Below are 19,592 nucleotides of genomic sequence, written 5' to 3'. Positions count from 1 at the left end.
TCTCTTCTTTAACGCGTAAAAATAATTCAAATAAAACAGCAAATGCTTAAGAAATCGCTTATATATGGTTTTAAGGCTGCAAATGACATTGATACGTTTGAGTAATAAACAGTTGCTACCATTAGGGGTCGCTGCTCAACTTGTATTAACATAGACACACAGGTATGTGAATACCTGGAGCAGACAAGCAATTACACGTCGTTATGGCGAAACTTAGGCGATAACTGCAAAAAACTGCTAACATTAGCTGTGAATTATTTAAAGCTGCTTTTTAGTTTTTAATTTAAGGACAAAGAAATGAAAACCAAAAGGAATAAGAAATCTTTCAGAGCCGTGAAGTACACGTTATTTGTGTGCTGCTACGTATTCTGGGTAAGTTCATTTCTTGTGATCGTTGTAATGAAGAGATTTTATTAATATATTTTATTTAAATGTGAAATATATTCATATGCTAGGACTTTATGTTATGTATGATTTAACGTTGTGCCTTGTGTTGCTAGCAAAAGTCCAAATCCTGAGTCTTTCTGTTTCATACTTCTGGAATGTATCCTGTATGTGTTTGTTTTGAGCAGATTGTTGTTGCTGTTGTGTTTAAGGTGTTCAGTGCTGGTCTAATTGCTGTTGGGATCTATGCAAAAATTGCCAAAGAGTCAGGTATTTCATTATCATATTCATTCATTCAGTTGCTTTAATGAAATTTGAAACAAACACATAGTGAAATCACATTAGCCTACATTATGATTACAATATCAGAAATGATATACACAACAGGTCAAAATTTTGGGGTCAGTGTGATTTTTAAATGTTTTAAAATAAGCTTCTCCTGCTCGCCAAGACTGCATTTATTTAATCACAATACAGTACAAATTGTAAAATGCTTTTGTACTGTTAAATAACTGTTTAAAAGTAGTTTATAATTTAATTTAATCATTTATTCAAGTGCTTTTTAAGATTAATTTTCAGCTTCATTACTCCACTCTTCAGAGTCACATGATCCTTCAGAAATCACTCTAATATGATTTATTATTGTTATTATTATCATTAATATTATTATTATTAATGGTAATTGTAAAAAACAATAATGACTAGAGTAATAATTTAATTTGAAACTATATACAATAAGCAAACAGTTATTTAACATTTTAATCAATGTTTAACTATTTAACTTTATAAATAAATAAATAATTAATTAAATAAGCAGATTCAGTGATGGGCTATAAATTTGTAATAAAACAAATAGTGATTATAAAAACAATGACCAAAATAGTAAAAAATAAATAAATGTCATACTAAATTTGGTTGTAGACAGTTCTTTACTTAAATAAAGAAAAAAGCATTTAGTTGGTATCTGCATAGATTGGCTGATATCAATATTTGCTGTGCTATACCATACTTATGCTCTGATCTTGACTATTAATATGCACAAACCAGCAGATAACAACCAAACACAAAGCCGTCTTTAGTTAAACAGCTTTCCAAACAACCATTTAACCTCTCATCTTACTTGGGTCATGATGAGTGACAAAAAATGTCTTTGTGCCAATTAGCAGAAAAAAAGCTGGTAATAATTGATCCTCTAATAACAGATATTACTTCTAATAAGCATCTGGCATTGCTGAACTTACCTTACATACATAGTAGAATGGAAACCAGTGAAGAAAGATATCCGAGAAGAATTCACCCACGCTGAAGAAGCCGTAGATTACCCAGTACGTGAGCCACTGCGTGTCATCCTCCTTACCAGGACTTTCTATGGCTTTGATACTAAAAAATGTAAATATCATGTAAATGATATGGCAGTTAAGACAACTTACAGCAATCAAACTCAACATAATAAAGAACTCACGAGAAATATGCAGGATAAACAAAGCCAATCAGACTGCATTTATTTAATCAAAATACAGTACAAATTGTAAAATGCTTTTGTACTGTTAAATAACTGTTTAAAAGTAGTTTATAATTTAATTTCATCATTTATTCAAGTGCTTTTTAAGATGAATTTTCAGCTTCATTACTCCACTCTTCAGAGTCACATGATCCTTCAGAAATCACTCTAATATGAATTATTATTGTTATTATTATCATTAATATTATTATTATTATTAATGGTAATAGTAAAAAAACAATAATGACTAGAGTAATAGTTTTAATTTGAAACTATATACAATAAGCAAACAGTTATTTAACATTTTAATCAATGTTTAACAATTGAACTTTTTTATTTAAACAAATGCTGCCTTGATAAACATAATAAATTTCCTAAAAAAACATGAAAAAATAAATAAAACTGACCCCAAACTTTTGACCATTAGTGTGTATTAAAACAAGATTTGATTCACAATTAATTCACTTATACTGTAGTTATTAGGGCTGAACAATATATCATTTGAGCATTGATGTGGCATTGTAGTCACATCAAAGGATTAGATTATTCATTCATTCATTTATTTTTTTCAGCTTTTAGGGTTTGGGTGATCTGCCACTTCAATAATCAAAAATCATGGTTAATTCATTCACTTATTTTCCTTCCAGCTTAGTCCCTTTAATAATCAGGGGTTGCCACAGTGGAATGAACCGCCAACCTATCCAGCATATGTTTTATGCAGCAGATGCCCTTTCAGCTGCAACCCATCACTGGGATAAACCCAAACACTCTCACTCACACACATACACAGACATTTTAGCTTACCCAATTCACCTGTACCGCTTGTCTTGCGTAGGAAACCGGAGCACCCGGAGGAAACCCACATTAACACTGGGAAAACATGCAAACATCACACAGTAATGCCAACAGACCCAGTCGAGGCTCGAACCAGCAACCTTCTTGCTGTGAGGCGACAGCGCTACCCACTGCGCAACCAGTCATAGTTAATGATTTAATAATAGCAAGAATTGTATCTTAAAATAAAGATAGAGAAAGTTACCTTTTCATTAAGACTTGGTAAATGGATGCTTGCTAAATGTAAACATTCACAGTTGGTGTTAACATCTTTATCAATGCTTCACAGATGTAGTGGATACGCTGATGGCAGATCCAGCACTGCTGTTGATTGTTGTGGGTTCTCTCATGTTCACCATCACTTTCCTCGGCTGTTTTGGAGCGCTGCGTAACGCCTCCTTGCTGCTCAACATGGTCTGTTTTGTTGCAATATGTACAGTTGAAGTCAGAATTATTAGCCCACCTGAATTATTAGCCCCCCTGTTTATTTTTTTCCCAATTTCTGTTTAACGGAGAGCAGATTTTGTCAACACTTTTTTCAACGAAATTGATTAATAAATCATTTCTAATTACTGTTTTATTTTATCTATGATGGCACTAAATAATATTTTACTAGATATTTTTCAAGTGACATTTAAAGGCTTAACTAGGTTAATTAAGTTAACTAGGCAGGCTAGGGCAAGTTATTGTACAACGATGGTTTGTTCTGTAGATTATCGAGAAAAAATAAAGCTTAAAGGAGCTAATAATTTTGTCCCTAAAATGGTGTTCAAAAAATTAAAAACTGCTTTTATTCTAGCCTAAATAAGACAAATAAGACTTTCTCCAGTAGAAAAAATATTATCAGAGATACTGTGAAAATTTCCTTGCTCTATTAAACATCATTTGGGAAATATTTAAAAATGAAGAAAATAATTTGAAGGGGGCTAAAAATTCTGACTTCAACTGTAGATCAGTTGTAATATATATGAAAAGATGACCTTATGTGCAATGATTCTTTATAATTCTACACTGTTAGATTTGAACAACTATAGATATATATTTGCAATTAAATAATTCCTGTGCAGTTTGTAGCAATTTTGTTGGTGGTTCTGCTGCTGCAAGTAACAGCTGCTGTGCTGGGTCTTCTGTTTTCTGAAAAGGTAAATATTTTACACGGGTACAAGCACAACTGTATGACGCAAATCCAATTTGGTTAAATTACACCGCACATTATCAACTGACTTAAAAACTTCTTTGTAGGTTCAAGAGAGGACGGAGCAGCTGATGATGAAGGCGATTGTGCGCTATCGTGATGATCAGGACTTGGAAAATGTTATTGATTTTGTACAGAAAAAGGTAAAATAATCATTATTTCTACTCAAATGTTATGCAAAAATCACTTTTTAAAGGGCTTTTAACAGTTGTGTGGCACAGTTATTTTCAGTTTTTCACAGAGATAACGTAAGTCCTGTTTCTAATCTGCAACTATGCTGACACAGCCATTTGTAGCTCCGCCCTCCTCTAAAAAGAGCACAATCTCATTTGAATTTAAAGCGACAGTCACTAAAACAGCACAATTTCAATCAAAGTCTAGATCAAAGAGGCAGTTTAAAAGGGTGTAACACATTGGGCCCTGTCATACCCCCGACGCAATGTGGCGCAAGGCGCAACGCAATTGTTTCAGTTTCAGCTAGGCACAAGAGTCATTTTGACGTTTTGCGCCACCCTGTTTAAATAGCAAATGCATTGCGCTCATATGTGCGCCCATAGGCGTTCTGGTCTAAAAAAGGAGGCGTATTGCTGATACGTTGCTATTTTGAAAAACTATAATAGACTGTTCTATAGACCAGAACAAAGCCGGTCTAAAGTCCAGCGCAGAGCGCGTTAGTTGTGCACCTGGCTTAAACATTACTTAATACAGAAAGGATGTACAGCAATACGCAATTATCTTTACATATGAAAAAGTATTAAAATATTAAGGATATAATAAGGATGTATATAGGATATAAATATAAAGGATTAAAATAATACAAAATATAAATTTTTTTTTAGCCAACATAAATATAAAAACCAAACTTTCATGCCTTCTTCATCTCGGGAGGCTTTTTCAGTTCATTAATGACAATTTGCTTTTGTAGATGTTATTATTATTATTAGCAGTAATATTTATTATATGCATATTTATATTAGTTTTATTAAAAACAAGCTTAGATTTGCCCACCTGTCATGTTTTAACCCATATGGGGCACAGCATGTGTATTAGGATATAACTTTTTTTTTTACACACTTCATATTATTGTTCATTTATTCGTTTGCTGGAAATTAGAACTGAATTTAGAAATAGTTTTGAAACAAATATTTGCGCTTAACATACAAAATTAGTTATTTATAGGCTAATGGATATCTGTACGTACAAGTTTCCCTATCTACGAGAGTGAAAGTGAAAGTAGATTATAAGGAGGCTCATCTCTCATTCTCACGCTGCAGATGCTCTGTTTAACTGTTTTCTTGCTAGTGAAACGCTCAGTTTTTCCACTTACAAAGTCGTCATGTAAATAGCAAATGCGGTATGGCACGACGCAGCTGACTCTTAAAGGGAATGGGAGATGAGACTGTGATTGTTTTATTCTCAAAACACACCTATAACTCATTAAGAAAATAAGCTCAACCCTATTAGACCATGCGCCACGGCGCTAAGCGGATTTTCCCATCCTTAAATTAGCAAAAGTTGATTCTGACACGCCCTAAATGCTTTTGCGCCCTGCGCTTTGCGCTTTGCACTTTGCGTATGGGTCGTCAAAATAGAGCCCATTATTTATGGGGTATATTGAGCTGAAATGTCACACACTCCAGGGACATCAGAGACTTATTTTACATCTTGTGAAAGGGGCATAATAGAGAATGTCCCTTTAAAAGTTAGTATACTGTAAAAAGCTGACATTACTTATAAAAGTGAGTAAACCTTTGCCTTAAAATTATAAATTAATTTGATGTGCACAATTATAAAAAATTGAGTGAATTTAACTGTTCCAAGCTACCATGAGTTTACCAACTTTTTTAAAGTAACTAATTGCTTTTACAGTTTAAGATTATTTTGTCCACAAAGTCTGCATTTATTTGATGAAAAATACAGTGAAACCTGGAATGTTGTGGATTGTTTTATTTATTTTTTGAAAAAGTATCTGATGAGTTTGCTTGCTGGTTTGCCTGTTTGTATACTGACAACAAAATATGATACTGTACATTTTTTAAGTTCCTCTTAACGTTTAATCAACATTTATATTTGAAATAGATAGCCTTTGTAACAGTGTCTTCACTTTCATATTCAAACATATCTGCTGAATAAATATATTCCTTTGTGTAAAAAAAAAAATCACACTGTTGGTGATCTCATCATGTCCTGTAGTTCAAGTGCTGTGGGGTGGATTCCTACTTGGACTGGTCTAAAAACATGTACTTTAACTCGTCTGAGCACAATCCCAGTCTGGAGGCCTATGGAGTGCCTTTCTCCTGCTGTATACGCCAAAAGAATGAGGTAAGTGCTGTCGAATCAAATACTAGGAATTATTATTGTATTATTATTTTTTTAATTATTACTTGGGAGAATTCTAATACTTATTTATTTATTTATTATTTATGAAGCTGCATTTATAAGGTGTTATATGAACATTTTGAGTTGATGACTGTCCAAATGTTTGGTGTTTAAAGTAACACACTTCAGTGCAAAAAGTACTACATTTATTTTGTCTATACAGTACCATGCAAAAGTCCTAAACACTATACCGGCTTTGTATCCTGAGACTTTTGCACAATATATAATCAATCTGTCTCTTTATTAAAAACAAACTGAAAATGTAGGAAATATGTACAAAACAACAACATCACAACATTTCCTCTTCAAGCAAAAGTCTGTTTAATGGGGCTTCCCTTGGCACTAAGCACAGCTTGAACAGTTTTGCTCTAATTCTCCTGACATTATCTGAAATAATGTGCTGTGTTAAATCAGCCTTCTTTTAGCACTTTCCAGAGTTCTCCTTTAGATTTAAAGCTAGGGTCTTAAACAAATAAACCAAAACAAATCAAACTCTAACCAAATTAAACCATACATCATTTGATAAAGATAATTTATTCAATATATGATTCACTTTTTACTATAAAATGCTGTTTATTTGTTTTGATTAGATTTTTTAAATTCATGTGCAGACTGTGTTCAACTCTATGTGTGGCTACGAGACCCAAAAGATGAAGAAAAGTCTGGCCGGTCGCCTCATCTACACCTCTGGTTGTCTAGATGAGATGGTCTGGTGGGGACAACAGAACCTTCTGCTGGTGGGTGGGATGACCCTTGTCCTACTTTGCCTTGAGGTGAGATTTTTTTCACCCGCCAAAAGTCCTTTAAACTTTAAGTCTTGTCTTTTAGTAAATTTGTAATTCCATGCATTAAATAGTATAATAATAAATAATACATTTTTTCTTCTTTATCTTGTTTAGTACAGGCAATCAAATCTAGGCCACCACAATAAACTATTATTAGTAAACAAATACTCTGTGTTAGTTTACCCAAAAATTGTGCTATTACTTATTCAACCACATTTCGTTCCAAACCCCTGAGATCTTCGTTCGTATTCAGAACACAAATGAAGTTATTTTAGATGAATTCAGAGAGCTCCCTCATCTTCCATAAACAGCAAGGTTCCCGAAGTCCTGAAAAAAAATCCCTATAAAAGTATAGGGTGTGCGTTTATACGGTATATCGCTCTTGGCCTCATATTAGCGCAAACAGAGGAAGCTACATGCATATTTAAGTGAACAATGTTGTTCATAAATGTGCGCAATATACTGACACTGAGGGGAAATAACTGTTGAATAAAGTCATTGTTTTTGTTTTATGTGCACACTTTATAATAATCCCAATGGGTGACGCGGTGGCGCAATGGGTAGCACGATCGCCTCACTGCAAGAAGGTCACTGGTTTGAGCCTCGGCTGGGTCAGTTGGCATTTCATTCGCATTGCTTTCCTCTGGGTTTTCCCCGCAGTACAAAGACATGTGGTATAGATAAATTGGGTATGCTAAAATTGTCCGTAGTGTATGTGTGTGAATGAGTGTGTATGGATGTTTCCCAGTGGTTGGTTGCAGCTGGAAGGGCATCCGCTGCGTAAAACATATGCTGGATAAATTGGCAGTTCATTCCTCTGTGGCGACCCCAGATTAATAAAGGGACTAAGCCGAAACGAAAATGAATAAATAAATAATCCCATTGAAGCACTGAAGGCATGTGGTCTGTTTAGAGCAGGGCTTCCCAAATTTTCAGCCCGCGACCCCTAAAATTACAAAGTCTGTGACTCGCGACCCCCATTTTTCAAGGTGGTCTTACTTTAAATATACAAATGTTGCACTCACAACTATAGGCATATATAATATATATAGGCGATGCAGTGGCGCAGTAGGTAGTGCTGTCGCCTCACAGCAAGAAGGTCGCTGGTTCGAACCTCGGCTCAGTTGGCGTTTCTGTGTGGAGTTTTCTCCCTGTTTGTGTGGGTTTCCTCCGGGTGCTTCGATTTCCCCCACAGTCCAAAGACATAAGGTACAGGTGAATTGGGTAGGCTAAATTGTCTGTAGTGTATGAGTGTGAGTGTAGATGTTTCCCAGAGATGGGTTGCGGCTGGAAGGCATAAAAAACGTGCTGGATAAGTTGGCTGTTCATTCCACTGTGGCGACCCCAGATTAATATGTACCTAATAAATTGGCCGGTGAGTGTATATAGGATGGATTTAAACATTAATTAAAATATTTGGTATAATGTAAATACATAAGTCAGCAAACATTCTGGTTCATTCTGCTCTTGTGACCCCTGACAAAAGCAGGGAAAAAGCCGAAAGAAAGTAAGATAATGAGTGACAAATTTCAACAAACCACATGGATAATCTAAATTATTTATTTTTGTACAGCGTGACAAGGGGAAAAATCAATAATCATTATTGGAAATTACATTTAATTAACTGCTATTTTACAACCTTTAATTCCTTCGTACTAAGACATTAAAAAGGAACACACAACTATGCTATTTTCACCTGAGGTATTACTGTACATGTAATGTAAAATTAGATTAAAAAATCCTGTATTTATTGTAAAAATATCTACAAATTTGTCTTTTCAACTAAACAATGCCACTCAATGTACAAACATCACACCGAGCCACAACAGAAGAACATCAGAAACATGATCTCTGACTTCATCAGTCTAGACTACACTTCATGATCTTCATCTGACTTCATGATCTCTGAGCTCATGTGTGGTATTAGATTACTTCATGTGCAAAAAGACAAAACAAATAAGATGCTGATTAATGATTGGTCTGTTCTTCAGATATGTATGATGTCACTGGCTTCAGTTCAGCTCTGTCAAATCAGAAACGTTCAACGGAGGAAGAAGAGGAACCAAAACTGAAGGTCTTGAGAGGTTTTCATACATTCACTTTTCACCACTGAGCTTTTGAAATAATTGAAATAAGCACTGCAGTTACAACAAGTTAAAACATGTTAGACGTGTAAATCCTAAGAATGTGACAGAACTCTTATTAAACTGTGAGTTACTAAACCATAGAGCTGATCTGATTCAGTATGAACATAAAAAACTATAGATTTTCCAGCGCCTGTCTTTGTATTTTCTATATTGTAAATAAAATCTATATATACAACATGCTGACCTTTAGACGCAGTTTTACTCCTTACACAACACTTGAGATATTAATTACATGACTGGATTAATTAGTGAGTTATTTAATTATTGTTAAAGAAGAGGTTTTGTCATTTTACAGTAAACATGGGTCAAGACTAAGGTGTTAATAGGGCTGGGTGATACAAAAAAATATCACGATATCATGTTTCATATCATTCGTTATCAATATATATGTTTTACAATACATTTAAGAATTTTAGATTTTTATTTTAGATTTTAGATTTTTTATTTAATTAACCACTTTATTTAACCACTTTTTAAATTTGACAACATTACTAAGGCAGATTTATTAGATAATAACAAATAAACAAATATATCTGGGGTCCGTGGATTACTCAGTCAGCTGGATTTGGATATTGACGATTTGACACGATCCAGGATCGTTTCGTTCTTCAAAGCTGATCCAAGAGTTGTTGTCATAGCAACAGTTCTGCTAGCTCAAACCTGATCGGGAGCAGGTTCAATTCATATAAACAGGATTAGATCGGCTCAGTTCAAGCAAAGATAATACAGAAAGTATGTACCGAATTCAGATATTTTCTTACAGTAGTAGTTATATACACTTGGGAAATGAGTAAAAAAAAATTTAACTATATATATAAAGTTATAGTTATTAATAAAATAAATAAAGTTACATATTAATAAAACTTATGCTAACTGCACCCTCGAAATGAAAGCACAAAGACTGCCACCTGGTGGTGCAAAGAGAAAACTTATTGATATGAACTTTTTAGATCGCTTTAGTACAAATTGTGTATAATAAACATGCACAATGTGACTTTTTTTTAAGCAATAATACATTTATGTAGTCATGAACATGTTTTGATAGTTATGCCAGTGATTTGATGCTTCACAAAAGTTGCAGACGCCTTTACCAATATCAAAATGCTTTTGTAAACAACCAGTTATTCTTTACACCGATTAAAAAAACGGCTACTATAATAAAGAAAATCTTTTCTAAATGTAGAACTAAATACATTGATATGCATTGAAATACATGATGAATACTCTTGACACATGAAAGTGTAAAGCCTGCAGCTCACAACAAATGTTAAAGGTTATTGCGTGTCATATTTAACAAGCCGTTTGCTGCTAATTTGATGTAATTTTGCTCACATGGATAATTGAATATTAATCAGATGATGTCATTACGGTGCTGTGCCGTCAGCCAATCGTTGCATTGCTGATCATGATTTCGAGGATCGATAGATCTGTCCTTCACAACACACGCAGCGATCTCAGATCAGTTTATCCAGACACAGCAGCGTAATGACATCATCTAATCAATATTCAATTATCAATGATTCAATTCAAATTAAATGACTGCATAAATTATAAACCTCTTTAAAAAAGTTGAATATTGTGCATGCCATGTACACGTTTCTATCTAAACAGTTCATATGAATAAGTTTTCTCTTTGAACCACCAGGTGGCAGTCTTTGTACTTTATATCGGATTGCAGATTGCTTTTTTATATATATATATATATATATATATATATATATATATATATATATATATATATATATATATATATATATATATGTATATGTATATATATATATGTATATATATATATATATGTGTATATATATATATATATATATATATATATATATATATATATATATATATATATGTATATATATATATATATATATATATATATATATATATATATATATATATATATATATATATATGTATATATATATATATATATATATATATATATATATATATATATATATATATATATATATATGTATATATATGTGTGTGTGTGTGTGTGTGTGTATATATATATATATATATATATATATATATATGCTTAAAATATAAATATATATATATATATATATATATATATATATATATATATTTATATTTTAAACATATATATATATATATATATATATATATATATATATATATATGTTTAAAATATAAATATATATATATATATATATATATATATATATATATATATATATATATATATATATATATATATATATATATATATATAGTTTAAAATATAAATTTACTCTTTTCCCAAGTGTATATAACTACTGTAAGAAAATATAAGCATTTGGTACATACTTTCAGTATTATCTTTGCTTGATATATCCTGATCAAATCCTGTTTATATGAATTGAACCTGCTCCCGACCAGGTTTGAGCTACCAGAACTGTTGCTATGACAACAACTCTTAGATGTGTTTTGAAAAACTAAACGATCCTGGATCGTGTCAAATCGTCAATATCCAAATCCAGCTAACCGAGTAATCCACCTACGAAGAACAGACCCCTGTTCTCTTATGTCTTATTATAAAATTAACAAAAGTGTTAAGGCCCAATCTCAATTCTATTTTTGTATCTCTTCCCCTTGGCCCTTGAAATAGAGTGTGAAGAGTTAGGGCTTCAAATTTTACCCCTAAAAAATAGGACATCACTACAACACCCGCACACGACTTTATATGTCGTCGCAATCTCTTGCTTCATATGAGATCAGACGATCGCGACTGCTAGTTATTCCAGTTGTGTTATTTTTTGGTGTTTATCTTCAAGAAAATGACTGAAGGCAACGATATCATGTTATCAAAACGTTTTGATGTGGCAATAAGCTCGTAATTGTACTGTGCATTTACACTGTGGCCATATTCATCTAAGTAAACACACGAAAACAACATTAACATCATAGCTAACACTGTAAAAACATAGACTATTCTAACAGGGTATTTGAGTGTCATCGAGTGACAGAATGTTGTGGGACTGCTATACGGGAGCTATTATATTGGATCATGGATAGCAGAATTTAGCGGTTTTGTTTTTATTTTTTAACCATAATGGTAAAACACGATTGCGGTTATGAATGTATTAAAACGTCTGCTTGTTTGTCATAAAAATTCATAATAATGACAAAAAAAAAAGAGTAATTTGTGCATCTCCTGACTCTCGGGCATCTCCTGACTTGCCATGGCAATGTGGATGGTGTATTCTGGAAAATTTTCTTAGCCCTCGTTTCAAATGTGGTCCTGAAAAATCTTAGGCCCCGTTTACACTAGTGCATTTTAGTTTTAAAACGGCGTTTTAGAATGAAAACGATCCGCGTCCACACTTGCGTTTTACCCAGCGTTTCTGAACTGCTCTCCGTCCACACCAAAATGCTGAAAACGCACATCACGTGACCAAACACACACTCTCGGGCAAGCGCTGCAGCCCATCTACCCAGATGAGAGCTCTGCTAGTCGGACTGCTCATCAAGCATCTCCCGCTGGATCTAATTTCGCTATATTTATTAAACATGACATTTTATTCATCTTTTTGTCTTTATCTAATGACATATTCCCTGACTTTGGTCATTGGAATCTATTACTTGTTCTCAGGTAACGTGTTTTGGCTGAGCGCAAAGATAAGTTAATGATTAATGTAACCACGTAGCCTATTCTGTATATTGACTGATCGCTTGCCTTTATTTCCTATAATGTAAAAACTTATTGTATGTTATACTTTTATAATGGCCATTATCAATGATTAAAACTGATATTCAGCAAAAGAGAGGGTGTGTTTCGTATTTTCACTGAAATTGAAATGAGGCAGTTGTTATCGGCTCCGTTTTGTTATAAATATCCACACAGTGAAGATGACGCTCATATATGCAGCACAACGCCTCAACATTTCTGCTGTCTGTTAAGTTGCTAATATTAAAATGAAAATAGGCAGTTCCTTAAATCATGTTTTAATTTTATTGTTGAGAAAGTGAAATAACGTAGCCAGGGTGATGTGAATGAAGTTATAAAGTACACTGTTCCCTTTGAAGATTTACCCGTGTCCTCGGTAGTCTGTTATCCATATCAAACTGAGGAGGGGGAGACTGCAGCCTTGATCAAACTTGCGAAGTCTAAACTTACAAGGAGAGGATGCAGGACTGAACTGTGTGTGTGGGCTACTTAATATTGAGGAAAAGCCCCAATCAGATAGGCGAATGACGGCAGCCCCGCCTCCGTTTTCAGATGTCTCCGTTTTTGAGACGGAGCTGCAGCAATTTAGAATGAAAACGGCCTCTCCAGCGTTTCCAAAACGCTCCGTTTTCGGCGCTCAAGAACTCCGGGGTAGTGTGGACGGATGGCGTAAACGTAGCAAAACTTATGTGTTTTCAAACTAAAACGCATTAGTGTAAACGGGGCCTTAGTTTCAAGGGGTATCTTCCCCTTAGTTTTACGCCGTCAAGCTTCAAGAGAATTGGGACACCCCTACCTCTTCACGTGAACGTGCAAAACACAGGGTGTAGCTAAGGATTAGAAATGAGATTGGGCCTTAAACTTGATTAATAAAATGTAACAAAGTATGTGCAATGGTAAAGTGTAAACAACCAAAGCAAACTTTAAGGTAGATCAACATCTCTAAGATGTCTAGAATAATTATACAGTAAACCTCAAACTCTGTCAACAAAACTAATTCTAATCAAATCTGAGCTTTTAAGTAAAGGAACCAGCCATCATTATTCAAATACATACTGCAACATTACAAATTGTGAAGTTGAATGACTACATTACCTCTATGCTTAAAAACTCTATCAGATGGGGTGCTAGTGGCTGGGATGCACAAGAAAAGAAACCAAAAAGCCACTCTGGTGACATTCGTACCTCCTTTTTTATTTAAAATCTCGTCACTGCTGCTTGTGACAACACTCATTTTCCTGTGTGTCAGTATTCTGACTTGAGGTGGTGATGGCGGAAAACAACCGTCTAAAAGCATGTGAAAAGCTGCATAGATTCTTCACCATTTTCTATGCGATTTGCGCTCCCGCACTTCTGGCGTCTCTCGTTACTAGGCGAACATTTTCAGAGGATGACAAACGGACAAACCATTGCTTCAGAGCTCCAATACAACCTTTTATTCATGAAGAGAATTAAAAAGCATTGCTGTGTTTAGGTGCTCTGTGTTTGTCTGAGGTAATTAGTCTGCCATTATTACCAAAATGTGTACATTCCATTCAAACTGTGAAGCAGATTGGTTCGTTCTAGTTACATAAAAAGCAGAGCGCTGAAAAGTTCTGAAAAGTTTAGAAGTTTATCAACTAGGTGCGCCTGGAAAATGCAAGCATGTGCAAGTCGCTGCCTATTTAAGCTTGCAAACCATGCGCTTTGATTGGAAATAACCCTAAGCTTATTGGTATTCCTTCCAAGGCACGAGCTCACAGCCACATTTTAGTAAAACTATAGTACCAAACTTTTTTATAATCGTTATTGACAATGGTACACGGTCAATAAATATCTTAACAGCCCAGCCCTAGGTGTTAAAACTAATTTAGCAGCACTTTATTTTACAATTTCTTTCCACATGTACATATAACATCATAATGCATATTCTTGCCCATTACAAGGACACACACTTTAAAATCAAGTACAGTGCACAGGTTGGGTGCTGTATCATAAGCAGGGCCTGACAGACTCTGTGCAGTATTTTGCCAAAAAATAAATAAATAAACAACTAAATAAACAAATATATAAATAAGTAAATAAATAAAATCTGCGGATTTATGCAGAATGAGAGTATTTTAACTATAAACCTAAAACATTTAAGGTTTATAATGCTAATCTAATTAGATCCACTTGTTTGTTTAACAAAGCAAGTCTCGTATGATCTATTAAAAGGCAGAAAATATTACTTTACAAACTGTATTGTAAATAAATCCTATAACATTTGCTTATTACTCAGTAATATCACTTCATAAAAATCAATAAATATATATTTACACACAATTACATACATTTAAAAATGACTTTTGCTACTTATTCAAACTACTGTTTATATTTAGAATGAGTTAAAACAAGATAACAATTTTATTTTTGAGCGGAAAACTTAATTGTTTCATGTTCAATCTACTTCAATTTATTAAACTGATTAAGTTAACTTGATTTGTTGATTTGTGTTAGAATTGTATGGAACTCAGCATTTTTTTTTTTACAGTAAATTGACTCGATGATGGGCGAAAAAGCCTTTAGCTGCGTCTCATATGGCACACTATACACTCATGCACTATGCACTTACACACTCAACAGCATAGTAAATGTATGTAGTGTTGTCCCAAATGGCAAACTCATGTTTCTTATACTAAGCGGAAACTCAAACCATTTCCCCGATAACGTTTGACGGTTGCCAAATCAGTGAAATAAATGATAAAACTATCAAATAATATCTGCTATGAGTATAACCGCATTCACCATCAGGAGGCGCTATAATCACTGTCGTAGAAGAATTTTGCTTTTACAATCCAAAATAAATAAAGTTATCCAATATGTGAGTCTGATAGCTCCGCCCCTTCCGCTATGTGAGTAAAACCTGCGGTCGTTGAGTGTGTGAAGTTTCCATCATAACACACTTCGTCTGTTATTATTTTTAGAGTTTTCAGTGTAAACACACTACTTACACTATTTATACTACAAAATGGCGTAGAATAGTGCATAAGTATGCAATTTGGGACGCAGCTTTAGTAAATCTGCACGCAGATTCAGTGTGGGCTTAGTTATAAGAGGTTTGCGATGTAGAATGTACTTAGAGGAGAACGCACGTATTGGATGGTTTGGATTTGATCAGACCGATGCCAATGAAGTTGAACTGAGCAGGGTTGTAATCTGGCAGCTCATTGATCACGCTGTGTGGAACGTTCAGACTTTTGTCTCGTGAAGTGACTTTGTAATGTACTTGGAAGTTCCGGAGGGGGTTATATCCAGGCTTGAGGCTGTCTGGACAGCGAAAACCTTCCTTGATGAATGAGCCATGCTGGGATACAGCTACAAATCCATCCTTGTGTGGCATCATCCTTATGACCGGAGAGTAGACGTACTGGATATACAGCAAACAACCTGTAATGAAATGACTAAAGTCAAGCAGATGAATCAGAGAAAATGTATTATAAGGAAGGCATATGTTTTTTAAGGGGGGTATCATGATTTTTTTTGCGCATTTTCATATTAATCTTGACTGTCTAAATCAGTGGTCACCAAACTTGTTCCTGTAGGGCCAGTGTCCTGCAGGTTTTAGCTCAAACCCTAATCAAACACACCTGAACAAGCCAATCAAGCTCTTACTAGGTATACTTGAAACACCCAGGCAGGTGTGTTGAGGCAAGTTGGAGCTAAACCCTGCAGGGACACCAGCCCTCCAGGACCGTGATTGGTGACCCCTGGTCTAAAGAGTAGTAGTGCATCTAAGTCAACTTCCCTTTGCAGCCAAAAACACACTTTGGAGTCACTTCCAAAGAGTCATTCTACCGTGAGAAGTGGCCGTATGGTGAGTTCCACTCTTTATGACGTCAGCTAGAGCCATGATAAAACAATGTATGAACCGAGCTCCAACCTGCAAATGCGATTTTTGACAAAAGAAATAAGAAGTCATATGTGCAAATAGTTTATAAGCACTTGGTCTATGATTTGTGGAACAATCCAACTCTTTAACACTTTAAATAACTCTGAATGCAGAAATGTCATGATACCCCACCTTTAAAACCATTTTGTCTTAAACATTTAGCTTTATGCACAAAACTAAACAGTCCTCACCACTCGAAACATCCCAGACTTTGACGGTTTTGTCCAAGGATCCAGTGAACACGTATTTATCATTTATTGAGAAGACAGCACATAGAACTCCTTCAAAATAAAAGCCCTTGAAAATGAAAGAGAAAGCAAATGAAAATGATTGTTGACAAACGTGCGCACGCACACACACACACACATAATATATATATATATATATATATATATATATATATATATATATATATATATATATATATATATACACTCACTGGCCACTTTATTAGGTACACCTAATAAACGCAAATTTCTAATCAGCCAATCACATGTCAGCAACTCGATGCATTTAGGCATGTAGACATGGTCAAGATGATCTGCAGCGGTTCAAACTGAGCATCAGAATGGGAAAGAAAGGTAATTTAAGTGACTTTGAACATGGCATGGTTGTTTGTGCCAGACGGGCTGGTTTAAGTGGAGTGCATGTGCACAGTCGAGAACTGTGAAGGTTTTTTACTTGACGTTCTCGCCGTTGTATTATTGGGCAAAAACACAAGAGGCAACCTCTCGCTGTGCCTCATGAAGCAAATACGAAAGTAACTGAAACTGCAATTCATCGAAATTCTGCTAGTCCTGGCTCAATAATAGAGCAAATTTTTATTGACACCACTGTTAAAATGGCCAACTTTACAGCAGAAAAAAAGTTGTTTATAGCCTGGTACAAAGAATGATTTTGGTTTATATAGCTAATTTTACTCTTCATGACAACTGTGAGGGGGTGGATTTTTTTTTATAACCCATCTGTTTCCTTGTCACTCAAGGGTGTGGCCACTTGAGTGACAGCTAGGTCTCGCTGCTCGCTGTCCCTTCACCTCAGCTGATTCTGGCTGATTAGTCGCTAAACTCAACATATACATTGTATTTTGGTTTTGGTTAATGTTTCTTTACACAGTCAGTTGCCTTTTGGAATTTTTTTCTTACAATTATCAGATGATTTCATGCTGTGTGCACTTTATTGTGCTCACAAACCATTCACGTGGCCTCCATTTCCCAGGCGAGTGAAATTAAATACTCGTATAACATACTTATGCCTGGATTTCATAAACAGCCCTGCATTTACTAACAAAGACTATAATTTAAGTGTTTAGAAGAAATTTGTGTTTTCCTGTAGAAAAACTTCATAAGAGCAATAGTGGCCTAAATGTATAACAACAGTGTTTTGAAAAGTCTAAACATTTTATTGATATCAGGGCTCAACAATAAGGACTGCCCAATGGCCCAGGGCCAGCGTGTGAGATGCTCGGGACAGTTCATAGGATCGTTACTAAACCGATTGGGCCACTGATGCCCTGTCACTACAGTTTAATTTGCCTGTGACTATTTGTCAATTGTGTGCAAAAACAGTCAGAATCGAGAAACCGTTTGTGTTTTTAAGTCTTCAAATGCTACCTTCTCGGTTCCTCTTATTGGATGTTGTGAGCACGTTATTTTTTTTGTAACAACCAGTACAGCCAAGAGACATCAACATGGCGGCAACATCAAGTGATGATGCTAAAGGAAAACATTTGTTTTTAACTTCTTGGAAGCAAACATTTATGAGGGTACGCCACGACTAAAAAAATTAAGTGATGTGTTGTACAGTTTGCCGTCAGTTTTTGGCAGGTCAGCCAACTTTTGTTTTGCTACTTTTGTTTGCAAAACACTTTGAATTTTGCTCATTACACATTTATTAACATTTTTAAATAATTAAATTCTAGATTTACAAACATTTTGACACATTTCTTTTTTAAATTTGTGGCTAAGGAATAACTATTAACTTTTTTTTGGGAGGGCCAGTGAAAATATTGGCAGGGCAAGTAAAAATCTGAACCACTGGTCCGATCGGGCCAGTAGAAAAAAATCCTTAGCGTTGAACCCTGGATATAGTGAACAACCAATCACATGTGGTCAGAACACAAACGAGTCGCAGGTAAGTATTAAGCGTTTCTCCCAAATAAAAGCCTGTCTAAGCAAAATGCTTGCAGGCGGTCTGTAGCTCCGCCTCTTTGACCTTGTTTGGTATCCCCCAGTCGGTGCGAAGACACGCAAACAAAATGGCGACGGTAGGCCACGCCTACTTGTAGCATCTTTTGCATTCTTCAGAAACCTATGAATGACATCACTGATACTCCATCCATATCTTTTACAGTCTGTGCAAAAACACTGGCATTTCTCATTTGTGATTGCCAACTGTGCAGACGAATATTAAATATAGCAAATTAGAAAAGGTTGGTCAGTTAAATTATGCTACTGTAACTAATGTTTACTCAGCAACAACTATCCAGCACTGACAGCAGAACCGTTAATGTCAGAGCTAATCGATACTTCGGTCTTTTATAATTTAGCAACGATACCGATAAAGTACAGAGTTTCGGTACCCATCCCTTGTCTTGCTGCGGACAGTTACAACTCTTTTCACATCCTTGTTGGAACTCACACTGCTAGCGATCGAAGATTTATGTTAATTTGGCAAGCTGAACGCATTCTGTACTGTACAGGGGACACGAAGGAGATTGATTGACAATAGTCTACAGCCAATTAGGGGGCAGCACACAATGTGCTGTCAAAAAAAAGC

The 19,592-nt window shown here is 34.9% G+C and overlaps 2 protein-coding genes across 5 annotated transcripts in view; one reads left to right on the top strand and one right to left on the bottom strand.

Annotated features, from left to right (window-relative positions):
• Positions 1-152: 152 nt before the first annotated feature.
• zgc:113223 lies at positions 153-9,398 on the top strand. The gene is given in 8 exon segments (NM_001013551.1): positions 153-372; positions 597-654; positions 3,009-3,133; positions 3,787-3,861; positions 3,962-4,057; positions 6,108-6,236; positions 6,905-7,066; positions 9,070-9,398. Coding segments are annotated over 8 exon segments (801 nt in total). The 5' UTR covers positions 153-297; the 3' UTR covers positions 9,151-9,398.
• Positions 9,399-14,077: 4,679 nt separating this feature from the next.
• The window catches only part of nwd1 (NACHT and WD repeat domain containing 1), a 36,132-nt gene continuing 30,617 nt past the window's right edge, over positions 14,078-19,592 (bottom strand). For all 4 annotated transcript variants that reach the window (XM_073916294.1, XM_002663705.8, XM_073916296.1 and 1 more), the window contains 2 exons: positions 17,006-17,111; positions 14,078-16,312 (listed from right to left, as the gene is read on the bottom strand). In XM_073916294.1, coding sequence (XP_073772395.1) covers positions 16,002-16,312; positions 17,006-17,111 — 417 coding nt within the window. In that variant the 3' untranslated portion in view covers positions 14,078-16,001. The remainder of the gene's footprint in view (positions 16,313-17,005; positions 17,112-19,592) is intronic.

The sequence above is a fragment of the Danio rerio genome, chromosome 11 (genome assembly GCF_049306965.1).
Source record: "Danio rerio strain Tuebingen ecotype United States chromosome 11, GRCz12tu, whole genome shotgun sequence".
Lineage (NCBI taxonomy): Eukaryota > Metazoa > Chordata > Actinopteri > Cypriniformes > Danionidae > Danio > Danio rerio.
This window is presented reverse-complemented; position numbering and strand designations above follow the sequence as displayed.